Source organism: Siphateles boraxobius, unplaced genomic scaffold (genome assembly GCF_051911475.1).
Source record: "Siphateles boraxobius isolate OS27281-9 unplaced genomic scaffold, OSU_SipBor_1 3, whole genome shotgun sequence".
Classification (NCBI taxonomy): Eukaryota; Metazoa; Chordata; class Actinopteri; order Cypriniformes; family Leuciscidae; genus Siphateles; species Siphateles boraxobius.
Window position 1 is genome coordinate 4,097,053 of NW_027508919.1, and position 24,548 is coordinate 4,121,600.

At 37.9% G+C, this 24,548-nt stretch overlaps 1 protein-coding gene across 2 annotated transcripts in view; it reads left to right on the top strand.

The window, feature by feature from the left end:
• The first annotated feature begins 1,056 nt into the window (after window positions 1-1,056).
• stox2b (storkhead box 2b) overlaps window positions 1,057-24,548 on the top strand; it is a 67,487-nt gene continuing 43,995 nt past the window's right edge. Inside the window, exon 1 of one of the 2 annotated variants that reach the window (XM_077247470.1) lies at window positions 1,057-1,935. In XM_077247470.1, the coding sequence (XP_077103585.1) occupies window positions 1,608-1,935 (328 nt within the window). In that variant the 5' untranslated portion in view covers window positions 1,057-1,607. The remainder of the gene's footprint in view (window positions 1,936-24,548) is intronic. The other variant, XM_077247473.1, reaches the window with a different exon arrangement.

Here is a 24,548-nt window from a genome sequence, read left to right on the forward strand (position 1 = left end):
TAACATGCTATACCTTTACTATACCTTTAGGGCCATAGCTGGAGTATCTGGGGCCCCGGTGCAGGTTGTTGCTGTGAGGGGTTGGTTGAAATTGCGGGGCCCCTAGAATCGTCACCACCTTTCACCCCGGTAGCGCCAGCCCTGCTCTTACTGAAACAAAGGGGAACTGTTATGGAGTAAGCAGGCAAGTTTAAAATCCTCCCGCAGGTTAGCAGCATGCTCAAAGTCTTCATTCTAAAGCATTAAATTACACATCACCTGTGGCTATTATGAAACAGGAGGATCAAATTGCACACCAGAGACATGTTTACATGTCAGAGCCTGAGTAAAACAGAAGAAAACCATCAAACTGAAATCCCTACGTCTTCTAGCTGTGATAGATATCATGTGTTAGTAAAATAAGGTGATTCTCTCCAGTCTAGATGCTATAATTGCTTTGAAAAGTTTGTCAGGATGTCTGGATTTTTTCCCTAGTAATTTGCTGCTGATGTAATTCACTGATCTATGTAAGTGACATCAGTGGCTGTAGTACAAATAAGGTGAAAAAAGTGCTCAAGGCCGGGGAAGTGAAAGTCGAATGTGTTTCATTTATGTATAAATGTAGGTCTGTAGGTCATATTCTGTATATTCAAATATTCTGTATAGGTCAAACTGTTGCTAAGCCAAGGAGTCACCGTACAGTAGGCCTATGACATGCCGTTGCAACCAGTTGACGGTAGCCATTGACTTCCATCAAGTCAATGGCTACCGTCAACTGTTTGATTACCAACATTCTTTAAAATATCTTATTTTGTGTTCAACAGAAGAGAGAAACTCAAACAGGTTTGGATAAGCATGAGGGCGAGCCTTTTCAAAACAGATTTATTAAACTCTTATTTTGTGTTTATTAAACTAAAGACAGCCATGTAGAAAGTTCAAACGGGATTGGAACGATATGAGTGTGAGTAACGGAGAATAGTGATTTTGCCCAATATTATGTGATTACACTGCAGTAGCTCTCCTCCGCCGTTAGAGGGCGTCACTATCTGAGCTGCGGGAGCTTCAAGGTAATAACCTGCTTTACACACCGTAAACCACACAGGCATCGTCACGCACCGGCCTGCAGGGATCAACCGCATCTCGACGAGGGGAGAAAGATCACGAGAAATATCATTTTTGCTTTGGCGCAAATCCACTTGTCATCCATGGACGTTAAAATAATGTTTTTCTCCATCCCGCATCCCTGCTGGAAGAGGATGTCATTATTTTCACGCCGATGTCTCTGATCAAGGTGAGGAATGGATAATATGCGGCGATTTCAGCGGAGAATAACATGATCACCTGCGCATTTTACCCTTAAAATGACATCCCGCATCCACCCAGGCCTTTGTTTGGAATAATAATGGTCTTATCCTTTAAACATCACCATAATGTTCTTTTATTACAGCAATTGCATCACCTTATACAGGCAGGTCAAATGAACTAACGCGCAAACGCGCTCTTTGTCTGGTTGCGGGCGCGCGCTCAATCAGTCAATCAATCCGTCAATCAATCAATCAATCGCCTTATTTGCGCTTCCAGCGCGCGTGGAATGAGTCGAGTCTAACGAAGCATCTTCGAGAGGATCAATGGAGCCTTTCCTGCAGATCGCGCCGCACTCGCTGGCCATCGTGCTGTCGCGCGTCGTGGCGGAGGACGCGCCCGGGGTGACGGAGAGCGAGGAGCCTCCGCACCATCACACCGGCTACGAGATATTCGCCGACTTCAAATCACTGAACATGAAATATTTCTGGAATAAGATGGTGGCCGATGCCATAGCCGAGACCTTTTTCCTGGGCTGGATAGATGAGCATGTTTTACTGATCCAGGGCAAGGAGGATCACCTGGAGGTGTTGAGGGAGGCTTGGATGAGGAGGTCCCTCAAACCACCGCAGGGCTTCGACATCAAATACCTCGGTAAGAATGATCTATATGGTGCATATATGATGTTTATACAACGCTAAAGACTTAAGTCTATCTCCTGGAGATTCTCATTTAACAAAGTACCGGTATCACCATGCGTTTGTACATGGTAGAGTACCAGTCAACAGTGCCATTGGTTGTTGTGGACATGTTCTAAAATAATGTCATGGCATTGTTTTGCACTGTCATATGATTATTATTCAGTATCATAGTGTATCAAAGTACCTTTGAATTATTATCATGATGTGCTGTTATGATATTTTTGGACATGCACCTTGATAGTGTCATTGTTTTTGGATGTAATTTTAGGTGTTCTTTGAAGTACATTGGAGCACAATGCAAATACCATGGTATGTGAAAATTGCAGTCGTTCAGTATTATAGCAAATGTCAGAGTACCGTTGAATTATACTTTTTGGACATGTACCATCGTAGTGCTATTGTATTGAAAATTTATATTTTCATAGTATTCATTGCTGAACCTTGGAAGACCTTGTAAATATTATGATATATTAATCATTTAATAGTAAAACGTTTAAAAAAAAAGTTTTTCTACATTGTAAGTTGTATTTATTGCTGAGATCTAAACTTTTCAAGGTGGTAGTTCTCCAGGAATATGATTGACCACCTCTGAAACTTGAAATCTGAAATGCCTTTGAGTTTGATACTGTCCTAAATTAGTGTCCTCCATTGTGTTTTTTTATTTAATTAATTTTCCTAGAAAACATGATTTGCTAGTTCTGTGCACTGTAAAAAAATTCTAACCTCCCAACTCAAAAATTTCTAGTGACTGGTCACATCTAAATTTTTCAATTGGCCCAAGTGAAATTCTGCAAATTGATAAAATTAAATGTGCAGAATTTCACTTGGGCCAACTAAAAATTTTAGATTTGACCAGTCACTAGAAAATTTAGTTGGGTAGGTTAGAAATTGTTTACAGTGTGATGGGCACTATACAAATGAATATTTTTGGCTGTGTCCGAAACCAAAGGCAGCTGCTTTTTTATACAGTCAGTCAATAACCTAATGTTTTTGTAGGAAAGTTTTCTTCTTTTAAAATGGCTTCCAAGGCCATAATATACAGGCTAATGATTTAAAATAGAAGTCTTAGTCGACAGGGGTGTTACTAAAACATTCGAATGAGAATTGCTGCCTTCCTGCCTTCGAATACTCCTTGCAAATGCAATGTTTTTCAAGTTTCAGACACTGCCATTGTCTTCAGCTGTGAGATAGTGAGGAATTTGATCACCTGAAACCTGAAACCTTCTTGTGATCTTTCAGGCAGAGGATGCATGTCATGTTTGTTCTCCTCTTAAAGGAACAGGCCTTCCCATTAGCATCAGGGTGGTGCTATTGCATTCGTTGAGAATTCTAGTCATAAAGGGATTGTTCACCCAAAAATGAAAGTTCTGTCATTTATTACTCACCCTCATGTCAAACCTATAAGCTGTTCGTGCATCTTCAGAACACAAATGAAGATCTTTTTGACGAAATCTGAGAGCTTTCTGTCCCTCCATTGACAGCTACACAACTGACACTTTAAAGAGATCGTAAAACTAATCCATATGAATTGAGCGGTTTAGTCCAAATTTTCTAAAGAGACTCAATCGCTTTATTCGATCAACTGATTTAATTTAGGCTTTTATTCACATTTAAACATCGATCAGCGAACATAAACTGAAGCTCAACCGAACCTGCTTGACGCACAAGAACAAACCTCATTGGTTCTTGCAGAAGCTCAAATGTGCTGCGTAACACGAGAATGAACCTCATTGGCTCTCGCATGTCAAGCGAACATGCTAGCTTCTCATGACCACAACTGATGTGTGAGTTGATCAATGTTTTTATCTGAATAAAAGCTTAAATTCAATCTGTTCATCATATAAGGTGAATGTGTCTCTTCAGAAAATAATATAGATTCGTTATGCGAACTCTTTATGAACTTTTTGAAGCATCAAAGTGGTAGTTGTGTAGCTGTCAATGGAGGGACAGACAGCTCTAAGCTCACATCCCTTTAAGAACTATTTTAGTAAAGGTTTTGTAAGTCTCTTTGAATACATTCTGAGTTTTAAAAGTTGTGTATGAAACTAAGACTCACATCCTCATTAAGACCCCTGACGTTTGGCTCCATTATTCAGACTAATTAGTGCAGAAAACTGCTGTCCCATATTCAGCCCCATGGACACACACTGAGGACAGCAGCACTCTTTATCTGTAGCCATTACTGCTACTGCAGCTCAGAGATTATGGGACAGGTCTGTGTATTGTGTGTGTTCTTAGTGGAGTGTAGGATAGAGGAAGAGGCCTTTGACCTTGACATATAGCAGGTTTTTGAGAACTGTTGCTGTAGGCATCAGGGTTTTCTTTCTTCTCTCCAATTCTACTCTCATCTCTCTCTTTCTATCCCTGATCTCCCGCCCCTATTTTTGCAGGAGAAAGAGCTATGCTGTATCCGTCTCTTTGTGTTTGACATGTCTTGCGGAACAGCTGAGTTGTAGAGGAAAAACCCCTGTATTGACGGAGAGAGACATTCTTTGGATGTCTACTTTACACATCTAGTTTGTTTTGATATTACATTAAAGTGTTTAAGACAAGAAAAAGAGTTCAGAAAGTGATAGGTAATGTTTTCAATGGCGTGTGAAAATTCTGATCATCCAAGAAAGGAGAAACAGCGTAAAAGTGTTTAATGTGCCCCATTATGCTTTTTCGATATTACCTTTCATGCATTGCATTGTGTAATATAGCTGCTTGTGAATGTAAAATGTCTACAAAGTTTTAAAGATCCAAGTCAAGTCACCTTTATTTAGCCTATATAGTGCTTTTCACAATACAGAATGTTTCAAAGCAGCTTTACAATGATAAAAGGAAAATAATGCAACAAAGTTTGTTTCGGCTGTACAGCAGATCTAGAGGAAAATAGTGTCATAGTTCAGTGATGGTTCATTTCTGTTGTAAAAAAGTTATTAATTTAGAAAATGTATCTATATAGCCGCTCTTGAGAAAACAGTGATGTCATCGTCCCGCTCATTTCAGTTCTCATACAACGGTGTCAATACAGGCAGATTAATAATATTGTTGAATATTAAGTGTCCCCAACTAAGCAAGCCAAAAACCAAAGTGGCGAGGAACCAAAACTCCATCAGGTGACAGAATGGAGAAACAAAAAACTTGGGAGAAACCAGGCTCAGTCGGCTCTGTCCAATTCTCCTCTGGCCAATGAACGAACAGTGTATGATTATAATTCAGGCACAGAAGTCAGATTGGATCGGAACATTCCGAATATTTATCCAGTTCCATCTGGTTGAAGATCGGCTTCATCTCGCCGGTATGGAGATGGGTTTGTTGAGGATCAGTGCCGATGGCTGTCGTGTCGATGAGGCCTTCACAGGGGGAGAATCTAGTTGGCACAATCTCTGCTGACACTTCAGGGATGCGTTGTGGTCGTGTCTAGGCGCAGGTCCTCCATCTTATCATGATACGGCCCGGATCCGGCTGACTAGAGTAAACCTCAGGATAAACAGAGAGACTAATATTAGCGTAGATGCCATTCTTCTCATGATGTAAGAAGTACATCATGTGTTATAGAAGGTGTTCCCGGTACCGGCTGACCTAGTTTATGCAGCCTAACAATCATTTAACTGATTTGAATAATAGAAATTGATAATGTTCTGAATGTATTCCATGTTAAATAGATGTGCTTTTAGTCTAGATTTAAACTGACAGAGTGTGTCTGCTTCTGGAACAATGCTTGGGAGACTATTCCAAAGTTTAGGTACTAAATAGGAAAAGGATCTTCCGCCAGCAGTTGATTTTTGATATTCTAGGAATTATTAACAGGCCAGAATTTTGAGATCGCAATAGATCGCAGTAGCGCTGGAATGGTTTAAAATCTACTAAATGTGTTATCTAGCAAAACAAAGCACGTGCGAATTATAAACTTTGTTTATGGCCATTAAACTTGAAATTAATCCGCGAATCACATGCAGATCTTTTTATTTGCGCACGTGCTCCTGAATACATTTTACATTTCGCACACATCTTTTAAGGTCGCAAATGCGAGTGAAACACTTGCACCGTCGAGCGAAAATCAGACCGAATTTTTAAGCACTGTTTTGTACTTTGAAATGTGTACTAAAAATGTAAACGATTCGAATAAGGTGTCTAGAATTATTCACAGAGCACATATAAAAAACCTATAATAATTTTGACTCCTTTCATTTTGAATCCTTTTTCTTAATCGTATAAAGGCTGAAATGGGAGGTTTATCATTTAAAAAAACATGTCATTTGAACATAAGTCACTCAACCAACAATTGTTCATTTAAAATCTGTCCGTCTTTAATGTTATTTTATTGCAAAGAAAAAGTGCATTAGTGCTGCCCGTTTTATTTGTTGCTTGTCAGTTTTCAATATAAAACTTTATTCATTCATTCATAGAACTTGGAGAAATGATTTCAATGTGTGTGTATCAGTACTTTTGGAAAATTCAGCAAATTTAACAATATGGTGATCATTTTTGGTCACTATAATAATCGTGATATAGATTTGTTATACTGTTTCATCTCTAACAACTCAGAACATCTCTTATCAACTCAAAACATCTGTTCCTTTGTTTGCTAAACTTTGAGCCTGGAGTGTTAAACAGGTTGCGGTTAGCTTCCTTTATATTGTCTCAAACTTAAAGCCAGTGTTTGAAGATGTGATGATATAAGCTCAGATAATATTAGGGTGTGCAGTACAGTTATGCTGATTATGCACTTTTTAAAATGGTAGCTTTTAAATTACAAATCTTACTTTTTTGGCAAATTGTACCGTGACTCAGGCAAGCATGTCTTAACAACATTACTGTGTGTGTGTGTGAGACATTTCTGATTTGCCCATGGCTGAATGAGGGTTGTGTGGTCTCACCTGTGTGCATTGTTTCCAGTCAGCTCTCTTAGGTGTGTGTGTCTGTACAGGTTGAATACGGGGAGGGGAGAGAAGGCCTCGTAAATCTAACCCTGCTTTGAGATTTTCCTGTGCAATGATCCAAGACCTTTTTATTGCACTAAAATCCTGAGCTCAGTAATTATAAGAGAAACTAGAAACCTACTCAGAACAGTATAAGAGCAGCACTAAACTATGCATTGCTTTTAACTCACGACCCTGCACTTAAGAGCAAATGTATAGTTTCCTTTCTCAACCTATATGTTTCCAAGTATAGTTGGCTTTTTCCCCCACCATGCACGCACACACACACACACACGCATGATGTAGCATTTCTGTAAATTAAAAAAATAATTTTAGACATTTTTAGTTTTACCATTGCATTGCGTTTTCCATATTGATTCTGCATGTGAGCAAAGCAATAATATGATTGTTTATAAAGCATGTAGAAGGATAGAACGTAAGCAGTCTGATGATGTCAAAGAGTTTAAGCCAATCACAGGGTAATGAAGGAGCTGATGCATTTACCTCATGCGTTTAGTTGCAGGATATCTTTTTTTATTTTTTTATTCTAGTTTTGTAAAGAAAGCATAACATACTGTAAGACTTTTGACCAAGAAGTCACGAGAAACATACATAACTTTTGACTAGTAGTGTATAAATAAAGCTTTTTAAATATAAATGCTGTGAAAATGTCAGTGTAAACAAATCTTAATGATCCTAAAATAGGCTTTATTATGTTTAAACAGAATCTAGTTTCTTTTTTCTCTCTTTTGATTTTTGATTTTAGGGTGAAATATGACCCAGACATGTTTTTGAGAGGTTCTGTGAGATTCGCCCCTTAGGCTCAGGGATTTTAGTATCAGTGAAGGTCTGCATTTGAGGAAAGTAGATTAAACTCATTTTCATGTTGTTCCATTCTGTAGGCTCGTGTTGACATGGCAACTGCTGTTGATTGGCATCTTTTCAGATGTGGTTAGATGCGGGTTGCAGTAGCTATACTGGCATGGCATCTAGTTGGTGATTTATGGATGACTAACACCAGTCAGACACATTCCAAAGTTCCTGGTTTGTCTGAGTCATATTTTCATACATTTGTGGAGAGGTGGATGTTGGTCAGATTGCTTAAAAAGATGGCATAATATTGAACCATAAGGATATTTAATATCAGGTTTTGACAGGCTTGATTTAGGTGAATTAGGAATTACAGTATTACTGTGGATTACGCTGGTAATCCGTAACTGGACTAATAGTAATGTCTATGTGTGTATATATATATATATATATATATATATATATTATACATATCATTGTAAATACATATAGCTTTAAAGGAACATGCCACAGTTTTTTGATCATCCGTCTCACGACATGCTATATATATATATATATATATATATATATATATAATATGTGTGTGTATTACGGATCCAGTTACGGTTCTTTTAACTACCCATATAGGAGAATTTTGTAACTGGACTTGCTAGGGTTGATGGTGACTCAGTTTGATGTGACTCGTCACATGGACAAAAGGCCGTCACAAAGCTGATAAATACCAGAGTGGTGGTGTGGTGTCAGTGGTAGTCCCAGCGGTGAGGTCATTCTCCTCTCATCCACTTAAGATGGATCAGAAGCAGGCTAGCCTAGCGAGCATTGAGGCCAGTTGTGGACGGCTCCCTCCGCTGGCGCAGTACTGATAAGATTCATCAAGTGCTTTGCACACTAATCTAAATCCGCCTTACTCATGGCAATCGAACACATCCTGTGATTGCATACATGTTAATGCCTGGAGATCTACCTAAGAGGCTTCGTGTATGGGTGAAACTATTCTAGCTTGCTGTTGGAGTGTGTGTGTGTGTGTGTATATGTATATATATATATATATATATATATATATATATATATATATATATATATATATACATACACACACACACTTAAATGATGTCGAACATCTGACTACACAGATATGAGCTAGTGCTTTATATTAAGTTTTCAGGTAATTTAATGCTAGTGAACGTTAAAGTCAGCATGAAATCAAAACGGTCTCCATCTTAATCCTACTTTTATTATTCCAAAGAAAAATTAAATTGCCATTTTTTAAGATGGTAGGGTTTTATGTTGACTTGCATTGGTGGCTCAGTCCTGTGCAGTACATATTCATGTTTCCATATACAGTATGTCTGATTAAAATTTTAAAAGTTTAAATTTTAAACTTTTTTAAAAGATGTAAATCACATTGTTTTCTTTTATGATTATAACCTAAGGTTGAATTAAATAATTCCTCTACTTTGGTTTGAGCAGATATTGCCCTTCAAAATGTAAAACACACACACACAGGAACATAGTGTGTTAGTGCTGGGTTTGACATTTTATGGCTTTGGTTTTTCTCATTCAATCATTCCGTCCTGTTTAATAAAATTCCAGGAATCTGCATTATAATGTTTCAGACTGTTAAATAATCGGTTCAGGCTGACCTCCTGATGTAATGTAAATATCATGAGCATATTTCTACAAATACTGACATAAATTGCAACACAAGGAGGATATTAATCTTTTAAAAGTGTGTTAGAGTTCAGAGATGAACCTGTTGCTGTGGTGTTAGCCTGCTTCTCTCCACTAGAGGGCAGAGTCAGATAGAGATTCATTATCAATAATAAGAGCATCTCTGGTTGGACTGCTGTTGCAAAGATTGAATGCTAAACTTGATTGTGCATAATGTTTGAAAGAAATGGATATTTGGAGTATAATAACTAGTTTTACCATTTGAATGTCCAGTTTACGTTGGCGATTCTGTATACTTTTCACAGCTTAATCTCAACACCATTACAAGAATAACACTAGATTTAGCTTTTTTATACTGCTGTCACAGTGCTCTCATCCAGTACTTTAGGTATAAAACAGGATGAAGACATGATTCTTAAAGTTAAGATTTTTCTATTTTCTTTGTTTCCTTTTTGCTTCTAAATAAAAAAACATATTGCAGTGGTATTACCATGGTATATATCATATTAAACGGATATTTCATCCCAAAATTAAAATTTTTGTTGGTATAGCTAAAATGCCAGAAACGTTGCAACCATCTGCTACTATTGTATCTCTAAAGTAGGCCTACTTTGGAATGAACGTTTAAAGGGATCGTTCACCCATATGAAAATTCTGTCACTTACTCATCCTTAAGTTGTTCCAAACCTGTATGAGTTTCTTTCTTCTGTTGAACACAAAACAAGATATTTAGAAGAATGTTGGTAATAAAAAAGTTGATGGATCCCATTGACTTTCATAGTAGGAAAAAAAATACAGAACGCAATGGAGCCCATCAACAATTTAGTTAATGACATACAAAATATCATCTTTTCTGTTCAGCAGAAGAAAGAAATTCGTACAGGTTTGGGACAACTTGAGAGTGAGTAAATGATGACTGAATTTTAATCCCATTAATGTTCTTTCCAAAGTAGTAGATGGTTGTCACATTTTTGGCGTTTACTCAAACAAAACTTCCACTCTTCTATGTGTGACCCTCAGTGAAGCAAAGTTTGTGTGTGCTTCATAATTGCTTTCCGTATTCATTGAGAATGTCTCTCATTTGATTAATAGTATTTATCTTAACCCCGCTCCTTTTCAGCGTCTCGTCCTGTTTGTATTGCCACAGCATGAAGGTAAGATCTTACGCACATTTTAAAATCGACTACTGACATTTATTATGACATCCGCTTCAAATATGGCAATGCTCATGACATCTTCCGTTAACTCTACAGTAAGTAAATCCAGCCAATTACTCTTCGACAGCGATGCCATAGAAATATACATACCGCAAAAATGGAAGTTCAAAGACAAAATTCTAATGCTTCTTTCTCTAGTGCATAAGGTCTACAGATAGTCAATAACAGTCCAGTGTGACCTGATTCCAGCAGACGTGAATGAGGAATCAGCTGTGTGATTGACTTTTGTCCTGTGACATTAGACATTCAGTGCATTCGTATTGGATAGTTAGTTTGGTCATTTGTAACTGATATTCCGGGAAAATATCTGGAGAACAAGCACAGGCAGCATCATGTCAAAAAATCTCACAAACACCAAGGAACAATATGTTTTGAATGAATTTGATTAGAAAATGGCACTTAAAACATTTCATGAAGACCGTCTGACAAGCCTATTGATAATGCTTTTCATTTCATATCCTCTCCGGTGTGTTTTTAGTGGAGTCTTTATAAATAAATTTAATTCCACTCAAAGAATTAAAGAAAAGTTTAAAACGGATACTAACTTCAAACATGCAGGCGTACGGGGAACATGATACTGTATTTATGAAGTCATTGTGTGATGTCAGACCATGTTTAACATGCATTGTAAAAGACTAATGCATCACATGTTGATGGTTTGTTCTTTTCACTTCATCTGCCTTGATGGATGTGACAGCAAAGCTCTGCTTTGGATTTATTCTGCTTTTCAACAGAACAACTGGATTCAAGTGGATGTATCTAAGATCAGCCCGTATTCTATTTTCATTTGTGATTTCCATTGGTTTCAACATTCTTGCGATGCTTAATACTATATGCTCTAAAAAGCATTTGTGGGTAGCTTAAAATGTCTTCTTACCAGAAAAGATTCATTGTGTAATCTCTTGAGTAAGCTCTCTTATTTGAAATGCTATAGAAAATAACCCAAAGTGACCCATTTGCAGTTGTGGTATAGAAGGATCCTCTTTCTTGCCCACTTTTTCATGTCAGACATGTTGAATTTGTTCTCTGTGACATATGAGGTTACAACACAATTTATGTTTACAATATACTATTTTTTTTTTACAATAAAAAAACTACCTTTCAAGAGTTTTGGGTCAGTAAAGTGTTTTTTTTTATGCTCACCAAGGCTATATTTATTTGACCAAAAATACAGTAGAACAGTGATATTGTGAAATTTCTAATATGCTGATTTAAGTAATATTTAGTAGTAAACATGTTGAAAACCATTTTTGCAGCTTAATGTTTTGTGGAAACTTTCATGTTTGGAAGTTCAAAAGAACAGCATTTATTTGATACAGAAATATTTTTGTAACATTAGAATTGTCACTTATCAATTTAATGTGATTTTTGCTAAATAAAATGACTAATTTATTAAAGAAAAATCTTACAGAATCTTTCTTACCTTTGAATGGTACTGTGTATTTTAATATTTATTATAAAATAATAGCAAGCAGAGAATTCTGCGAACAGTTCTTTAGTGTTGATGCAAATGATTTGAGTTTAGAACTGATTCACACAAATTATTAAAACTTACCAACTTTAACAATATTTTGAGGCCAGAAAGTTTTGTAAAGCTTTAGGAAAAAATATTCAAATATTATGACTCATGCTGCTGCTTAATTTTATTTCACCAGTAAATTCATTGCTAATATTTTATGAATGTTTTCTGTCGCTTAGTCCTTCAACACACATGCCCTTCATTCAGCGTCTCTCCAATGGGGTTCCATTCAGTTCTTATGTCATCTGGAAGACATCCTGTGAGCACTATGGAAACTGCGGAACAGGGGACACTGGCCAAATGATTCCGGAACTCAATCCCAGCTCTTCTCTCACAGAAGAAAAACAAAGCTTTAAATTCTTGGCTGAGATTTCTTTGTTTTCTTTTGCCTTGTGACTTGGAGTTATGAATGGGCTGCTCAGGCAGGCCAGTTGAAATCACACATTCACACACTGGCTTTCACTAACTTGTGTCCACACTACTGTCTCTTTCTTTTCTAGAAGTTCACGGTGGTCTCCAAATTTGGAGGGTTCGATGATTTCTTGGCCAGAAAAGAGGCTCAGAAAAGTAGTTAGTGTTGTGAATGAGGTAGATTTTTATATTTTCTGAACAAAATGGAGAAGTCAGTGTAGGCTAAGATGTTCTATGTGGTTGTGAGGGTGTTGCTAAGGGCTTGCTTGCTTGTCTGTAGATATGGCTGTCATCTGCAAGGCGCTTTGAAATGGCATATTTCAAACGCTACTTGTTTAGTCCATGTCTTGGTCATTCTGGATAAAGCGGATTTTCCACCATGCCTCATAAAATTCACAGACTAACATAATTTAGCCAGTTAGACGGAGCTTGAACGTTGTGCGTTCTCAAATCACCTCCAGTGAGTGAACAAAACTCATCAGGTTTTCATTATTCCAGCACTTTTGTGCCGGAATAAAGAGCAGTCTGTCTTTTGATAATGATGATTATACAGTAATGATGATTATACAGTAATGACTATCACAACAATGACACAATCCGTAGCCGGGATTTGTACCCTCATTAAATAAAATAATGTATATGAAAAGCTTTTCAGCTTGTTGGAACACACCCTAGTCACACACACCATCTGTGTGTGTGTGTGTGATGACTTATTATTCTAGCTGATTAAAGCATTGATTGATTACAGCTATTTTTAAATGTTCAGGTTGCCAGTTGGTTGCAGGGTGTTGGCAGATCAATCTTTATCATCCATCTCCTGGATAAGAAACAATGCAATAAATGAGTAGCTCACTCAAAATAATGCCCATCTTGTCAGTTTTACCTTGTCGTTCGAACCCTAAATGATTTCCTTTTTTCTGTGAAACCCAACAGAAGGCAGTATGTCAGCATCGCTCTTTGCTATAGAATAATTATGGATGATCAAAAAGTCTAAAAAGCATTAAATAAAGTATCATAAAAGTAGCCCATGCAACTTCTGAGCCATATTCCAGTTCTAATGTACCTATTTGATATTTTTGTGTTTGAAAATGTAGAAAGACTTTTTTTGTTGTTGTTGGATGCATTAAATTTACCAAAAGTGACTGTGGAGGCATTTTAAAATGTTAATTTTCAAATAAATGTTGTTCTTGAGCTGAGAACATGGGTCACATTTCACTTCAAATTATGTGTATGTATATGTGTGTATATATATATATATATATATATATATATCTTAAGTTTGGGGTCAGTAAGATTTTTAATACTATTATACAGCAAGTATTCATTAAGTTGTAAATCAAAAGTGATAGTCAAGACCTTTGCAATCCCATTATAATGGGATTTAGTCGATATCGCGATTAAACTTTACTTCATGTAAACAAATACTTTGATCACACTAATGCGATTAAGCTCATAACCATAATCGCTAAACTCTGTCAACACAACTCGCAGCACATCTCTGCTCCTTATCTTCATCTTGAGATGGTGCGAAGAACGTGACGACAACCTCAGTTACAGCACCATTGCTACTGAATGTTCATCACCGAATAATATCTAATACTTCCATAGAAGTGTGTTTTGTATTTGACTTAAGTGAATTAAAACCGTGGCCATTGGCCAGTAATGCACCTATTGTATGCGAGTACATCATTTTTGCTATGCATTGGGGTATGTGACGAATGGTAGTAAAAATAACCACACTTCTTAGCGAATAATGAAAATAGCATGTAGAGTTTTGCTTGTCATGTGAACATCTAACTGTGATTAAGTCATTACTCTGATTAATGTAAAAAAACGCATTATTGGTTCACATGTAAGCGTAGGGATGTATAATAATACAAAAGATTTCTATTTCAAATAAAGGCTGTTCTTTTGAACTTGCGTTGTGCGTTTTCAACATTGATAAGAAATGTTTCTTGAGCAGCAACTCATCATATTAGAATGATTTCTGAAGGATCATGTGACACTGAAGACTGCAGTAATGATGCTGGAAATTCAGTTTTGAATTTCAGTTTTGAAATTCAGTTTCAAATTTTAGTGTATTTTTTTGATCAAATAAATGCAGCCTTGTTCATCATAAGAGACAAAAGAAATCTAATACTGACCTAATCCAGTGACTTCTAAACTCTGCAGAACATCTCTTTTTGTGTTTCTTTGAAGAAAGAAAATCATAAATAGTCAGATCGACACTAGGGTGAGTAAATGTTGACAAAATATTTATTTTTGGGTGAATTATTCCATTAATTCAGTTAAAAACTCTGTCAAGTCTAACATAATGAAGATATGAATGCCTCTGTTATTGCTTAATGCATTTTAGGCGATATAAAACAGTTTCACACTTTTTAAGCGTTTGCACATGTCTAAGCTGTATTTTTATGAAACTGAGCTGTGTTATTTTAAATCTAAGCCTAAAAAAGGCTTTATTTTCTTTCATTTTGTTCTATTCTGCCATGATAGTGTGTTTCCAAACTACACACAGCTGAGCTGAAATTGCCCTCTTCCAGAATGTCTGCCGAGAGTTACAACAAAGCTGGGACTCTTAAATCAACCCTGGATGCGAGTCTGGCCCTGGACCCCAGGAATAAATTACTAAAATATTATATTGCTCAAATCATGATGAAGTTTCCTCTCCGGGCTGCGGGCCAATGCCCATGTGCTGCACCGCTGTTGAATGAAAGCAGTGGAGATCACAACATATCGATGACCGTATCTCAGATGATCCTGAATCTCAATGAATGATTCAAGAGAAAGACAGGACTCTTGTTTAAGATTTTTTTGGACACTGCTCAAATTGGCCTCTCCAAATGTATGGTGCACTCATTAAGACTTCTACGATAAAACTTTCGGCACTGCGCTCATTGCTAAACCATGATTAGCCTTGGCGAGGATCGCAACGAGGCCCTCGGAGAGACACGGCGTATATTAATGCCAGCCAAGTGCTTAACTTAACGCCACGGTGCCACGCTGAAGGTTTGGACCAAAGTGCTTTACAATCAGACCATGAAAGTAGTGCTCTGTACGTTTGAAGCCAGAATACATTGATTCTACGGTGATGATTGTGAGCGAGCAACTCAACAAAGGCGTTGCGGTCATCTTTCGGCTGTGAAATGGCAGGGGGGCAATAGAGATATCTGTTCCTGCTCGTTCCCGGTGCCTTTGAAGAGCAGAGGGGTTTCCCTTTAATTGCTTGGATTTCAATTGACTTCACACGATGGATTCTGTTTGAAACTGGTGTGCCGAGCTCCCTAATGAAGCAGCGAGGAGCGAGCGGGCCCTGGTTCGTGGCAGGCTGCCTGACTGAAGCTGTCGTTCGTGCACAGGCGACCTAGTTGCATAAATTCAGCGACGCCTCTGAGCCAGAGTTCGAACAGAGTTCACCGCCACTTTCACAGCTATTGATCTCGCAGGCTGATCAGACGTCCCATTTATTTTTTGTTATGCTCTATTTTTAATGATTCATCTTGTATTTTCTGGAAAAAATATTTCGTATAATATTATTTATTTTTGTAGAAAATTGACATTTCTGCTCTGTTCTAGGTCTTTTTAGGTTTGACATCAATGAAAGTTTTTTTGTTTTGTTTTTTGCTGTGATGTTTCTACTAACAGGCAAAATTGCAAGAAAAAAAAAGAAAGACGCCTCATGAAAGCTGTGGAAAACATGCCATCAACAGATCTGTATTTCTGGTTCTACTTTAGTACCATCATGACATCTTGCATAATGACATTATTTTCAGGACAAATAAGCACCCAAAATCAGAAAAACAATCAGAAAAATTATGCATTTCTGTTTTTCATGCGACCCTTCATGTAGTTAAATAGTTAAATCATTAGATCTGACCCGCAAATCAGTTTTTGCTTTCTGCATTTTGTTACCCTGTTACAAGGGTGAAGTCTTCATCCTGTCCTAGAGGGAAACAAAGAGAGAAATGGGTTTTAAGGTTTCACAAAAATGTAAATTGTCATTTACTCACCCTCTTTTTTTCTTCTGTGGAACAATTTTTTTTTTTTGTCCATACAATGGACATCAATAGGCTCCAAAAATAGCCTTAATATACAAGCTTATTATAATCCTAAAATGCAAAAAAGCAGCTGTAGCCTAGGTGACGACAACAAACAAGCTTGAGTACTTTCATCTGTCAAAAAAGTTTGGGTTACGTGTGTCTACACCAGACACGAGTGAAACTAGATCGCTCCCATTATAATCAACAGAGCTGTCCAAACTGGAAGCGGCTGTTCAGTTGGCGTTCGCCGCCTTTCTATTTTTGATGTGGTAGTCTGTCTGATTTACTTTATTTACATACATGTCTGAAATTTGATAGTCCTTTTATAGTATTAAACAGTTTCTAAATGTTACATAAATGTAATTTGAGTTCGAAGTTGACATATGCTAACTTTAATAATGACAAGAATTATAAAACTGAACAGAATGATTTTCTTTACTGTATTACAGTATCTTTATGCAAAATATAACTTCTCATTTTTATTTCGCGTTTAACAAACCTGTCAGGCAGCTTCAATTATCTCTGTTAAAGCCATGCTTTTGTAATAATCCAGCCTGTTGAAAGATGTAGAGCAGGATTACAGATAGTTTGTGTGTGGTTTCAGGGAGTGAGAGCGATAAAAGTTTCCCCAAAAGACAAGAACTCTGGGATTGGCCAAACACATGTCAGTTTGCCAAGAGATGCATGTGATTTGTTGAGATCATCTGAGTTTTTTTGTGCCTGGAAAATGTAAACGGCGAGATCCTAATATGTGCAGCTTGACTTTATATAGGACATGTGTCATGAAAATTGGATTAAAGATTTTGGGGTGTGTGTGTGTGTGGGTGAAAGTAAAAAAACATGGTCAATGCAAGGGCCATGCAAACCGAATGTTTGTTGAAACTGAGTCTTAAAGGTACCGTCGCAAACCGTCAGTTTTTAGAGCAAGAAATTCTATCTGTGTACTTCAGGGAAATGAATATCGAAAAGACATAATAGGTCCCCTTTAAAGACAAAGTCTTGATTTATGTTTTTGAGGTATACTAGAATAGGTTTAAATGTTAAACATATTCTTTTCCACATATGACTATGTTGCAACTAGAGGTCTACAAACCGATGAATTGTCACGCATAGCTTCGGAAACAGTGCTTATTGGTATAGAGTATAACCCCCTTTGGATTGACTTAACTTTGCAGACCTTTTTCATGCTCAAACGGCAACCTTACACACCCCAAAAAAGTAGAAATTAAAAAAAAAAGCATAATGGTACCCCTTTAAATTGGTTAAACCTTTTTGAACCCACTAGCACAATCATGCTGCTCTAATGTACTTTGAGGGGCATGTCATTCGAAACCACCTCTACTCCATTTTCTCTTTAATCTTTACAGTGTGATCGCATTATTTCACATCCACAACTTTTAAACACATCAGTCTGCCATCCCTAGAGATCCACAGAACTGTCTAGAACAGTGCTAATGCTGAGCTCAGGTACCTAATGAATGTTGAAGTTCCTCCTCTATGGTTGGTTTGGACCGAGGCCATTGAGTTGTGGTTTGGCAGAGGCAATTTTGCGCTGGCTATTTATTTAATGGTAGGCTGTAATTGCTCATTTTTACTGAAATTAGGCTACAGCAGGAGGAGTCAAGAGGCTTGGCCTCATTGGCAGCAGTTTGGCATTGGCACTTTCCTCTCAGGACATGCACATGGAGAGCACTCTTCATTCCTGTTCTGCATACAACATCCACATGTATTGCAGATTGTGGTGAAAATCAAGTTTTTAATGTTGTTTATATGTCTATGTTGTATTTTTAATATCCTTTAAGACAAACCATGTCATAAGTCAACACCATTGCTGAGTATTTTCTATTTAAAACTGCAGTGAAAAAAAGTCTCAAAAACACAATAAGCCAGGAGATCCAGGTATATTTTTTCTGTTGATATGAAAAATCGGGTACATTTAGCAATATAGCGATTGAGTTACGTATATGATGTATATTACAATGTAATAATGAACTATATGCCTTTCTCCACTGACGTTCTGAGTTGTTCAAAGTGTTTCTAAGGACGCTGATTGTTAGAAGGCAGCTGTCTCACTCTGAGATGGTGAACGGGAACATGTTTGTGTAACATTATTAGCTGTTTGATAAACTAGTCAAGCCAAAGGCTTCTATTAATTGCCTTCATGTGTCTCATGTTGTAGAAACTGAGCAGTAAGCTACATAAAACGCATTGCCATTCTGATACATCAACTTGTAGACGAGCCTGTATGAGTGAGTGGAGGCAGGGCTCATTTGCGGATTCATGGATCCGCGTATACTAAATTAAGATGTCAAGCTATTTTAAGGCATGAATAAAAAAAAAAATTCATAGGAAAAACGTATTTAAACATTCCATTTTTGTGTTCAAAGATCTGTTTTAAAGTTGCAGTAGGGAGTTTTGAGAAAATGTTGACTTAGCCTGAAAATTTGAACAAGCACAACTTACAGGTCCAACCCCCTTGCTCTCTGCTGCGCTACAGCCTAGAGGTCTGCGCGGGACACAATTTTCAGACCCGCTCCCGCAGTGTTTAGTCCCGCTCCCGCCCGCTCCCGCAAAGATTTGTCATTTTTAGTACCGCTCCCGCCCGCATCTGTGATATAATGTCCCGCTCCCGCCCGCACTTTCTGTCTGACGAAAGGTCTTGGGGAAAAAAATGCGTGCACACAAAATTCCTTACCAATACTTGGTAACATATTTATTGGTCCCATATTACGAACAGCATAATATTCACAACAGTACTTTATCTGAAGCACTAGAGGCGCTCTGTTCCTCGTCCATGCTGTCTATTTTGAACTTGAACTAGCTTTCGAATTCGAACTCGGAGCAGCGGGAAAGGAATTGTCTCTAAACAAGTGTGCGTGAGATTAGGCCCCGCCCTACCCGACAACATTCACAAGTTTAGGCTGCTTAAAACGTTTTTATTGCTGCCAATCAGAATCTCCCTCACAACTACAAATTATGTACGCTACTTTAATCATTTATATATTTTACTTTATACTCATATTTAATTTGCGGGAGTGCAGCGTATCATCCCTCCCGCCCGCACCCGCAAGTGCACCTCATCATCCCGCCCGCTCCCGCAATGACCTTTAAAAATTTGTCCCGCGCCGCACTGTTTTGCGTCGGGACCCGCGGGTCCCGCGGGACTCCCGCGGGAGTGCAGACCTCTACTACAGCCCTCCCTCCACAGCTCCTCCCCCACAGCTCCTCCCCCACAGCGGAGCCTGCCGTGAACGCGCAGGCTAGTAAGCAGGATCACCGATGACAGCGGATTATAAACAGTTATGGAACATTCACTAATAGGGATGAAACATCAACAATATGCTTTACATTGACTATGGCCTGCCCATACTTTGACTACAAACTTGGTCCTCAAATCATTATGTATTTTGCAATAAATGTAACTTTATAAGGTTGCACTCTTTGTATAAGTTATAAATAGCTAGTAAGATGACGTTAAAGGATTAGTTCACTTTTAAAAAAACTTTTGCTGATAATTTACTCACCCCCATGTCATCCAAGATGTCCATGTCTTTCTTTCTTCAGTCAAAAAGAAATTAAGGTTTTTGATGAAAACATTCCAGGCTTTTTCTCCATATAATGGACTTCAATAGGACTCAAACGTTTCAAGGACCAAATGACAGTTTCAGTGCAGCTTCAAAGGGCTTTAAACGATACCAGATGATGAATAAGGGTCTTATCTAGCGAAACGATCGGTCATTTCAAAAATAAATAAAAACCTTAAGGTTTATAAGCACAAATGCTCACCTTGCTCTGTTCTGTGATGCACGTTCGTGAACCTCTTCGAACTCGTTCATCAAAATGAACAAATCTTTTTTCGAGTAATTTCGTTCGTTGAATGAACGAAATGACTCGAAAAAAGATTTGTTCATTTGGATGAACGAGTTCGAACAGGAGAGTCACGAACGACGGTACGCGCTCGCGCTGTGCAAGAGAGGGGTGATCAGCGCGTACACGAGCGTGATTGACACTGCTAAGACCTTCCTCCGGGCTCTGATTGGTTGTTTCTGACCGGGAGCGGTGTATTTCTGCAAATGGCAATAGGACCACAGGGAGGAGCGAGAGGAGCTTGATTTTTTTCACAGATTATCTGTCTCATATTCTACTGTAAGGACATAATGACAGTTTTAACAAATATTTGTTTACAAAAGTTACCTACTGGAGCTTTAAGGGATGAAATTATTGACTACATGGGGACAGTTTAATAACTTATTATTTGAAACATGTAAATGCGACCAGTTATAATCATTTGCTTATTGCGCTACAACTATCATGATTTCTCAATTACCTGTAGTTTATAGTTTAAATAAATGTTCTGGATTAATTAGGGAGGAAACTTTGAGTTGTAAATATGTGCTTTAAACTCTTTTATTTCAAAAGAGCAAGAAAATTTCTGTTTTCCATGATATGGCCCCTTTAAGGGTTTATAGTTTGAAATATGAGGGAAAGAACACATTCCATTTAAATAACACTGCATTTTTCATAAATGTCCTCAAACCAACATTATAATCCAAAACATTCACCCTTTGTCAGTAGAATCGAGAGCAATGTGCTTTTCCCAGCTTGTCTTCATAATACTCTCCACATCTAACATGGACTCTTGTAAACAGACATTACTGCTGGTTGTTTCTGGTCAGATTGTGTAGTAGGCCACAAATGGAGATGGTTTTAGATCAGTGTTTCTCAGTCATGCTCTAGACTGCCATGCAGGACTTTCAAGCTTATTCCTGTTGCTCTTTCATTGTAGTCTGGCTGTGGCCGGGTTAACAAGTGTACTAAATTAACACATGGATAGTGTTTAAATGTTTGTCTACTTTTTTTGCCTATATTATCAGAATAACAAAATAAGTGAAAAGTTATATTTTACAGTTTAAAATTACATATTTATTTCTTAATCATATTTCTTTTTTATTTTAAATGATCCGTGCTCTCAAGAGCAAATCATAAACCATGCTGAAGACGACCACGCTTGCTCTATATACAGACACTCTTTAAAGCAGCAGAACTCTGGCGTTTTGGGTGGTATTGAGCAGGTTTCTTCCACACCAGTGGACATGTACCCATTTCAGATCATGTGCACTTTAATGATATGAAGAGCTGTTGAATCAGGTGCCACAGGAATACAAGTTAGATAAGGAGTACATAGAAGATTTGCATTGCTTGTGGGTCCCTATAGGAGCAGCATTGAGTAACACTACGAGTCAAGGTGCACAGATCAAGAAAGTACAATAGGGTTTCACATGACTGTAATTGAGATTAAAGTGTCTGACTGTTTGCATTCTTTCTCAAAGCCGGGGCAACAGAATTCTTAGTAGATTCAATTTCAGTTGTTGATGGCAATATCGGTGAATTTTACATTTATCAAAACCCATTTTGCAACAAAAAAAGCAAGAAAAAAATTCCCTAATGTGTATGCATGTATGTATTTATTTATTTCCTTTCCAGGTAAATATGAAGGGAATATTAACAAAAATAATGTAGTTTCCAAGTATTTCTCAATGAGGTAAACTGAGGGTTTTTCTAAATAATTCAGGTCAACAAAAAATGAAATTGACAGCAGTGAGTGGTTTTCTTTGTTCTTGTTTATTATACTTTGATTTGGAGCATTGGTGCTTTTGAAATCTGTAGTCCAAAATTATGATGTACATGTGATTGCATGTTCAGGCTGATGTAAAATAAGAGGCAACTTAGTGTCAACACGCTAATTCCTATCGTCAGAAAAGATTCTTGTCCAATTTTCTCATTAAAATAGTGAGCAAATGAGTGATTTGTGGTATTTTTGGAGGTGGAATGGCCTACATATGGGCAAACAGAGCTGTCTGTGTAGCTTGGAGCGCTTTCTGACACTCACTAATGAAGGTGTGTTTGGGATTGTTTGGCGTGGGAGTATCAGCAGTGCGTTTCTACAGTATGGGGTGCTGAGAGGAGGGAGAAGGAGATTGTGATGATCCTGGATGAAAAGAGGGTGAGAGAGAAGGAAAACAGGATGGTTTGAAAGTGGGGGGTAGATAATTCAGAACACGTTTTTCTCATGCATTGGGGGGTCTGGCTGCTACATGGGTGCGTGCTATGACTATAAAAACGTGCAGCAGCCTAGTACAAGTGTAGGATCAGTCACTCGTAGAGGACAGGAACATATTGACAATGGTTCGATGGAACCCATTGACATCGTCTTGAAATGAAGATACACTTTAAATTACTTTTCTTAGAGAAGCATTCCAGCATAGTGAAATTGTTTAAGTTATAGTATTAGATGGTAATGGTACTAAATCAGATGGGAATTATGTTAGACTAAATTATCATATTTGAAAGAAGACTTTTAGGCTCGCCAATGCTGCATTTATTGTATCAAATTACAGTAAATATTTATAAAATATTACAATTTAAAATAAATTCTATTTGAATATATTTTCAAATGTCATTGGTAATTGGTGGCGAAGCTGAATTTTCAGCAGGTCCATCATTCTGATATGCTGATTTGGTGCATATCTTATTAATAATATTAAGCCGCACAACTGCATTCAACATTGATATTAAAACAATGGTCATTTTTTTCAGGATTCTTAGATAAACCTCAATGGAATAGAAATCGAAATATCTTGTAACGATGTAAAAGTCTTTACTGTCATTTGGGATCAATGATGTGACTTTACCATTCAAACGTTTGGGCAGGGTCAGTAAGATTCTTTTGTTAAAATTAATTAGGCTATTCAGTAATGTAAGGAAACTTTTCTTATTCTCCATAGAAACGTTTTTCACTACTTTTACATGTATTTATGCCTGTGACATCAATAACTGCGGTTATCAGTGCTCAATGCAAAGACCCACCTTTTGTTGTTGCTAATTTCATCATCGATTATCATTTTGATCAATTTGTTGTTTTAAGACTGCGCCACCCCATGTGTTGTACAACAGACTGCGTTACAGATCACTAACCCCCTCAGCGGGTCACGCTGTCAGCTTTCTCTGGAAGTAAAGATGTGCTCGTTGGCCCTCGTCTGCATTCCTGTCATCACTGGCGGCCCTGACATAACACAACAAGAAATATGAGCCACAACGGACCCAGGAAATGTGAACTCAGACCTTAAGAACTGACACCGTGGCCCGGGTTGGAGATAACCAGACACCGAGAGCCATGGAGGAATGAAGCTTTAAGCAGTTATCCCAGCAGTTAGGACATCACACGAGATTTGGCTCAACACAGAAACTTTTTGTTTGTTTGTTTGTTTGTTTATTGAAAGTGTGGTTTATCTGAATGTGTGGGAACGCTTTTCAGAGAAGATTTTTCTAGCACAATTTACAACCAGCGGTAGTTCAGGAAAAAATATATGTCCGTATGCTTCACGTGAAACTTCGGTCTTCCGACCTTTTACCATTGTGTATTCTCAAAGATATTCAGTCAACTTCATTAATATAAGCGAGGGAGGGAGAGAGAGCAAGACCGTTTGAAAACAGTGAGAGTGCGCGTGCGTGACCGGGGCTCTCTCTCTCTGCTCGTTCTCTCAGTTTAACAAGCGCAGCAGTCAGTCATCTATCACTCAACGGACAAATAAGGCTTTGGCGGGACAAAAATACGCTTTGGCGGCCGCCAAAAAATGTTCAATGCAGGAAGGGCATTCTGACTTTATTTTGAATTCTCGTGTTCGTTCAAGCTAAGAAATAAGAGGAAGACCACTGATCTGAGTGTCTGCCCGGCTCACAGAAAACAACGCGCAAGTTCCAGTCTTCTTACGCTTGATGTTTAAACTGACAGGACTTAAAAACACATGCAAATGATAAACATTCACTATATGATGGTTAAACTTTCCTATTAATCCGCGAATCGCAAGCGTTACGGGCCGGGGATCTGCTGGCCCGTACTGATCATGAATCACGGATCAACTACGATCCCTAACGGTACTGATCCACTTTTGCGACACGACTGAAGCGTGGTGTCGCACGCCTCTCCACAT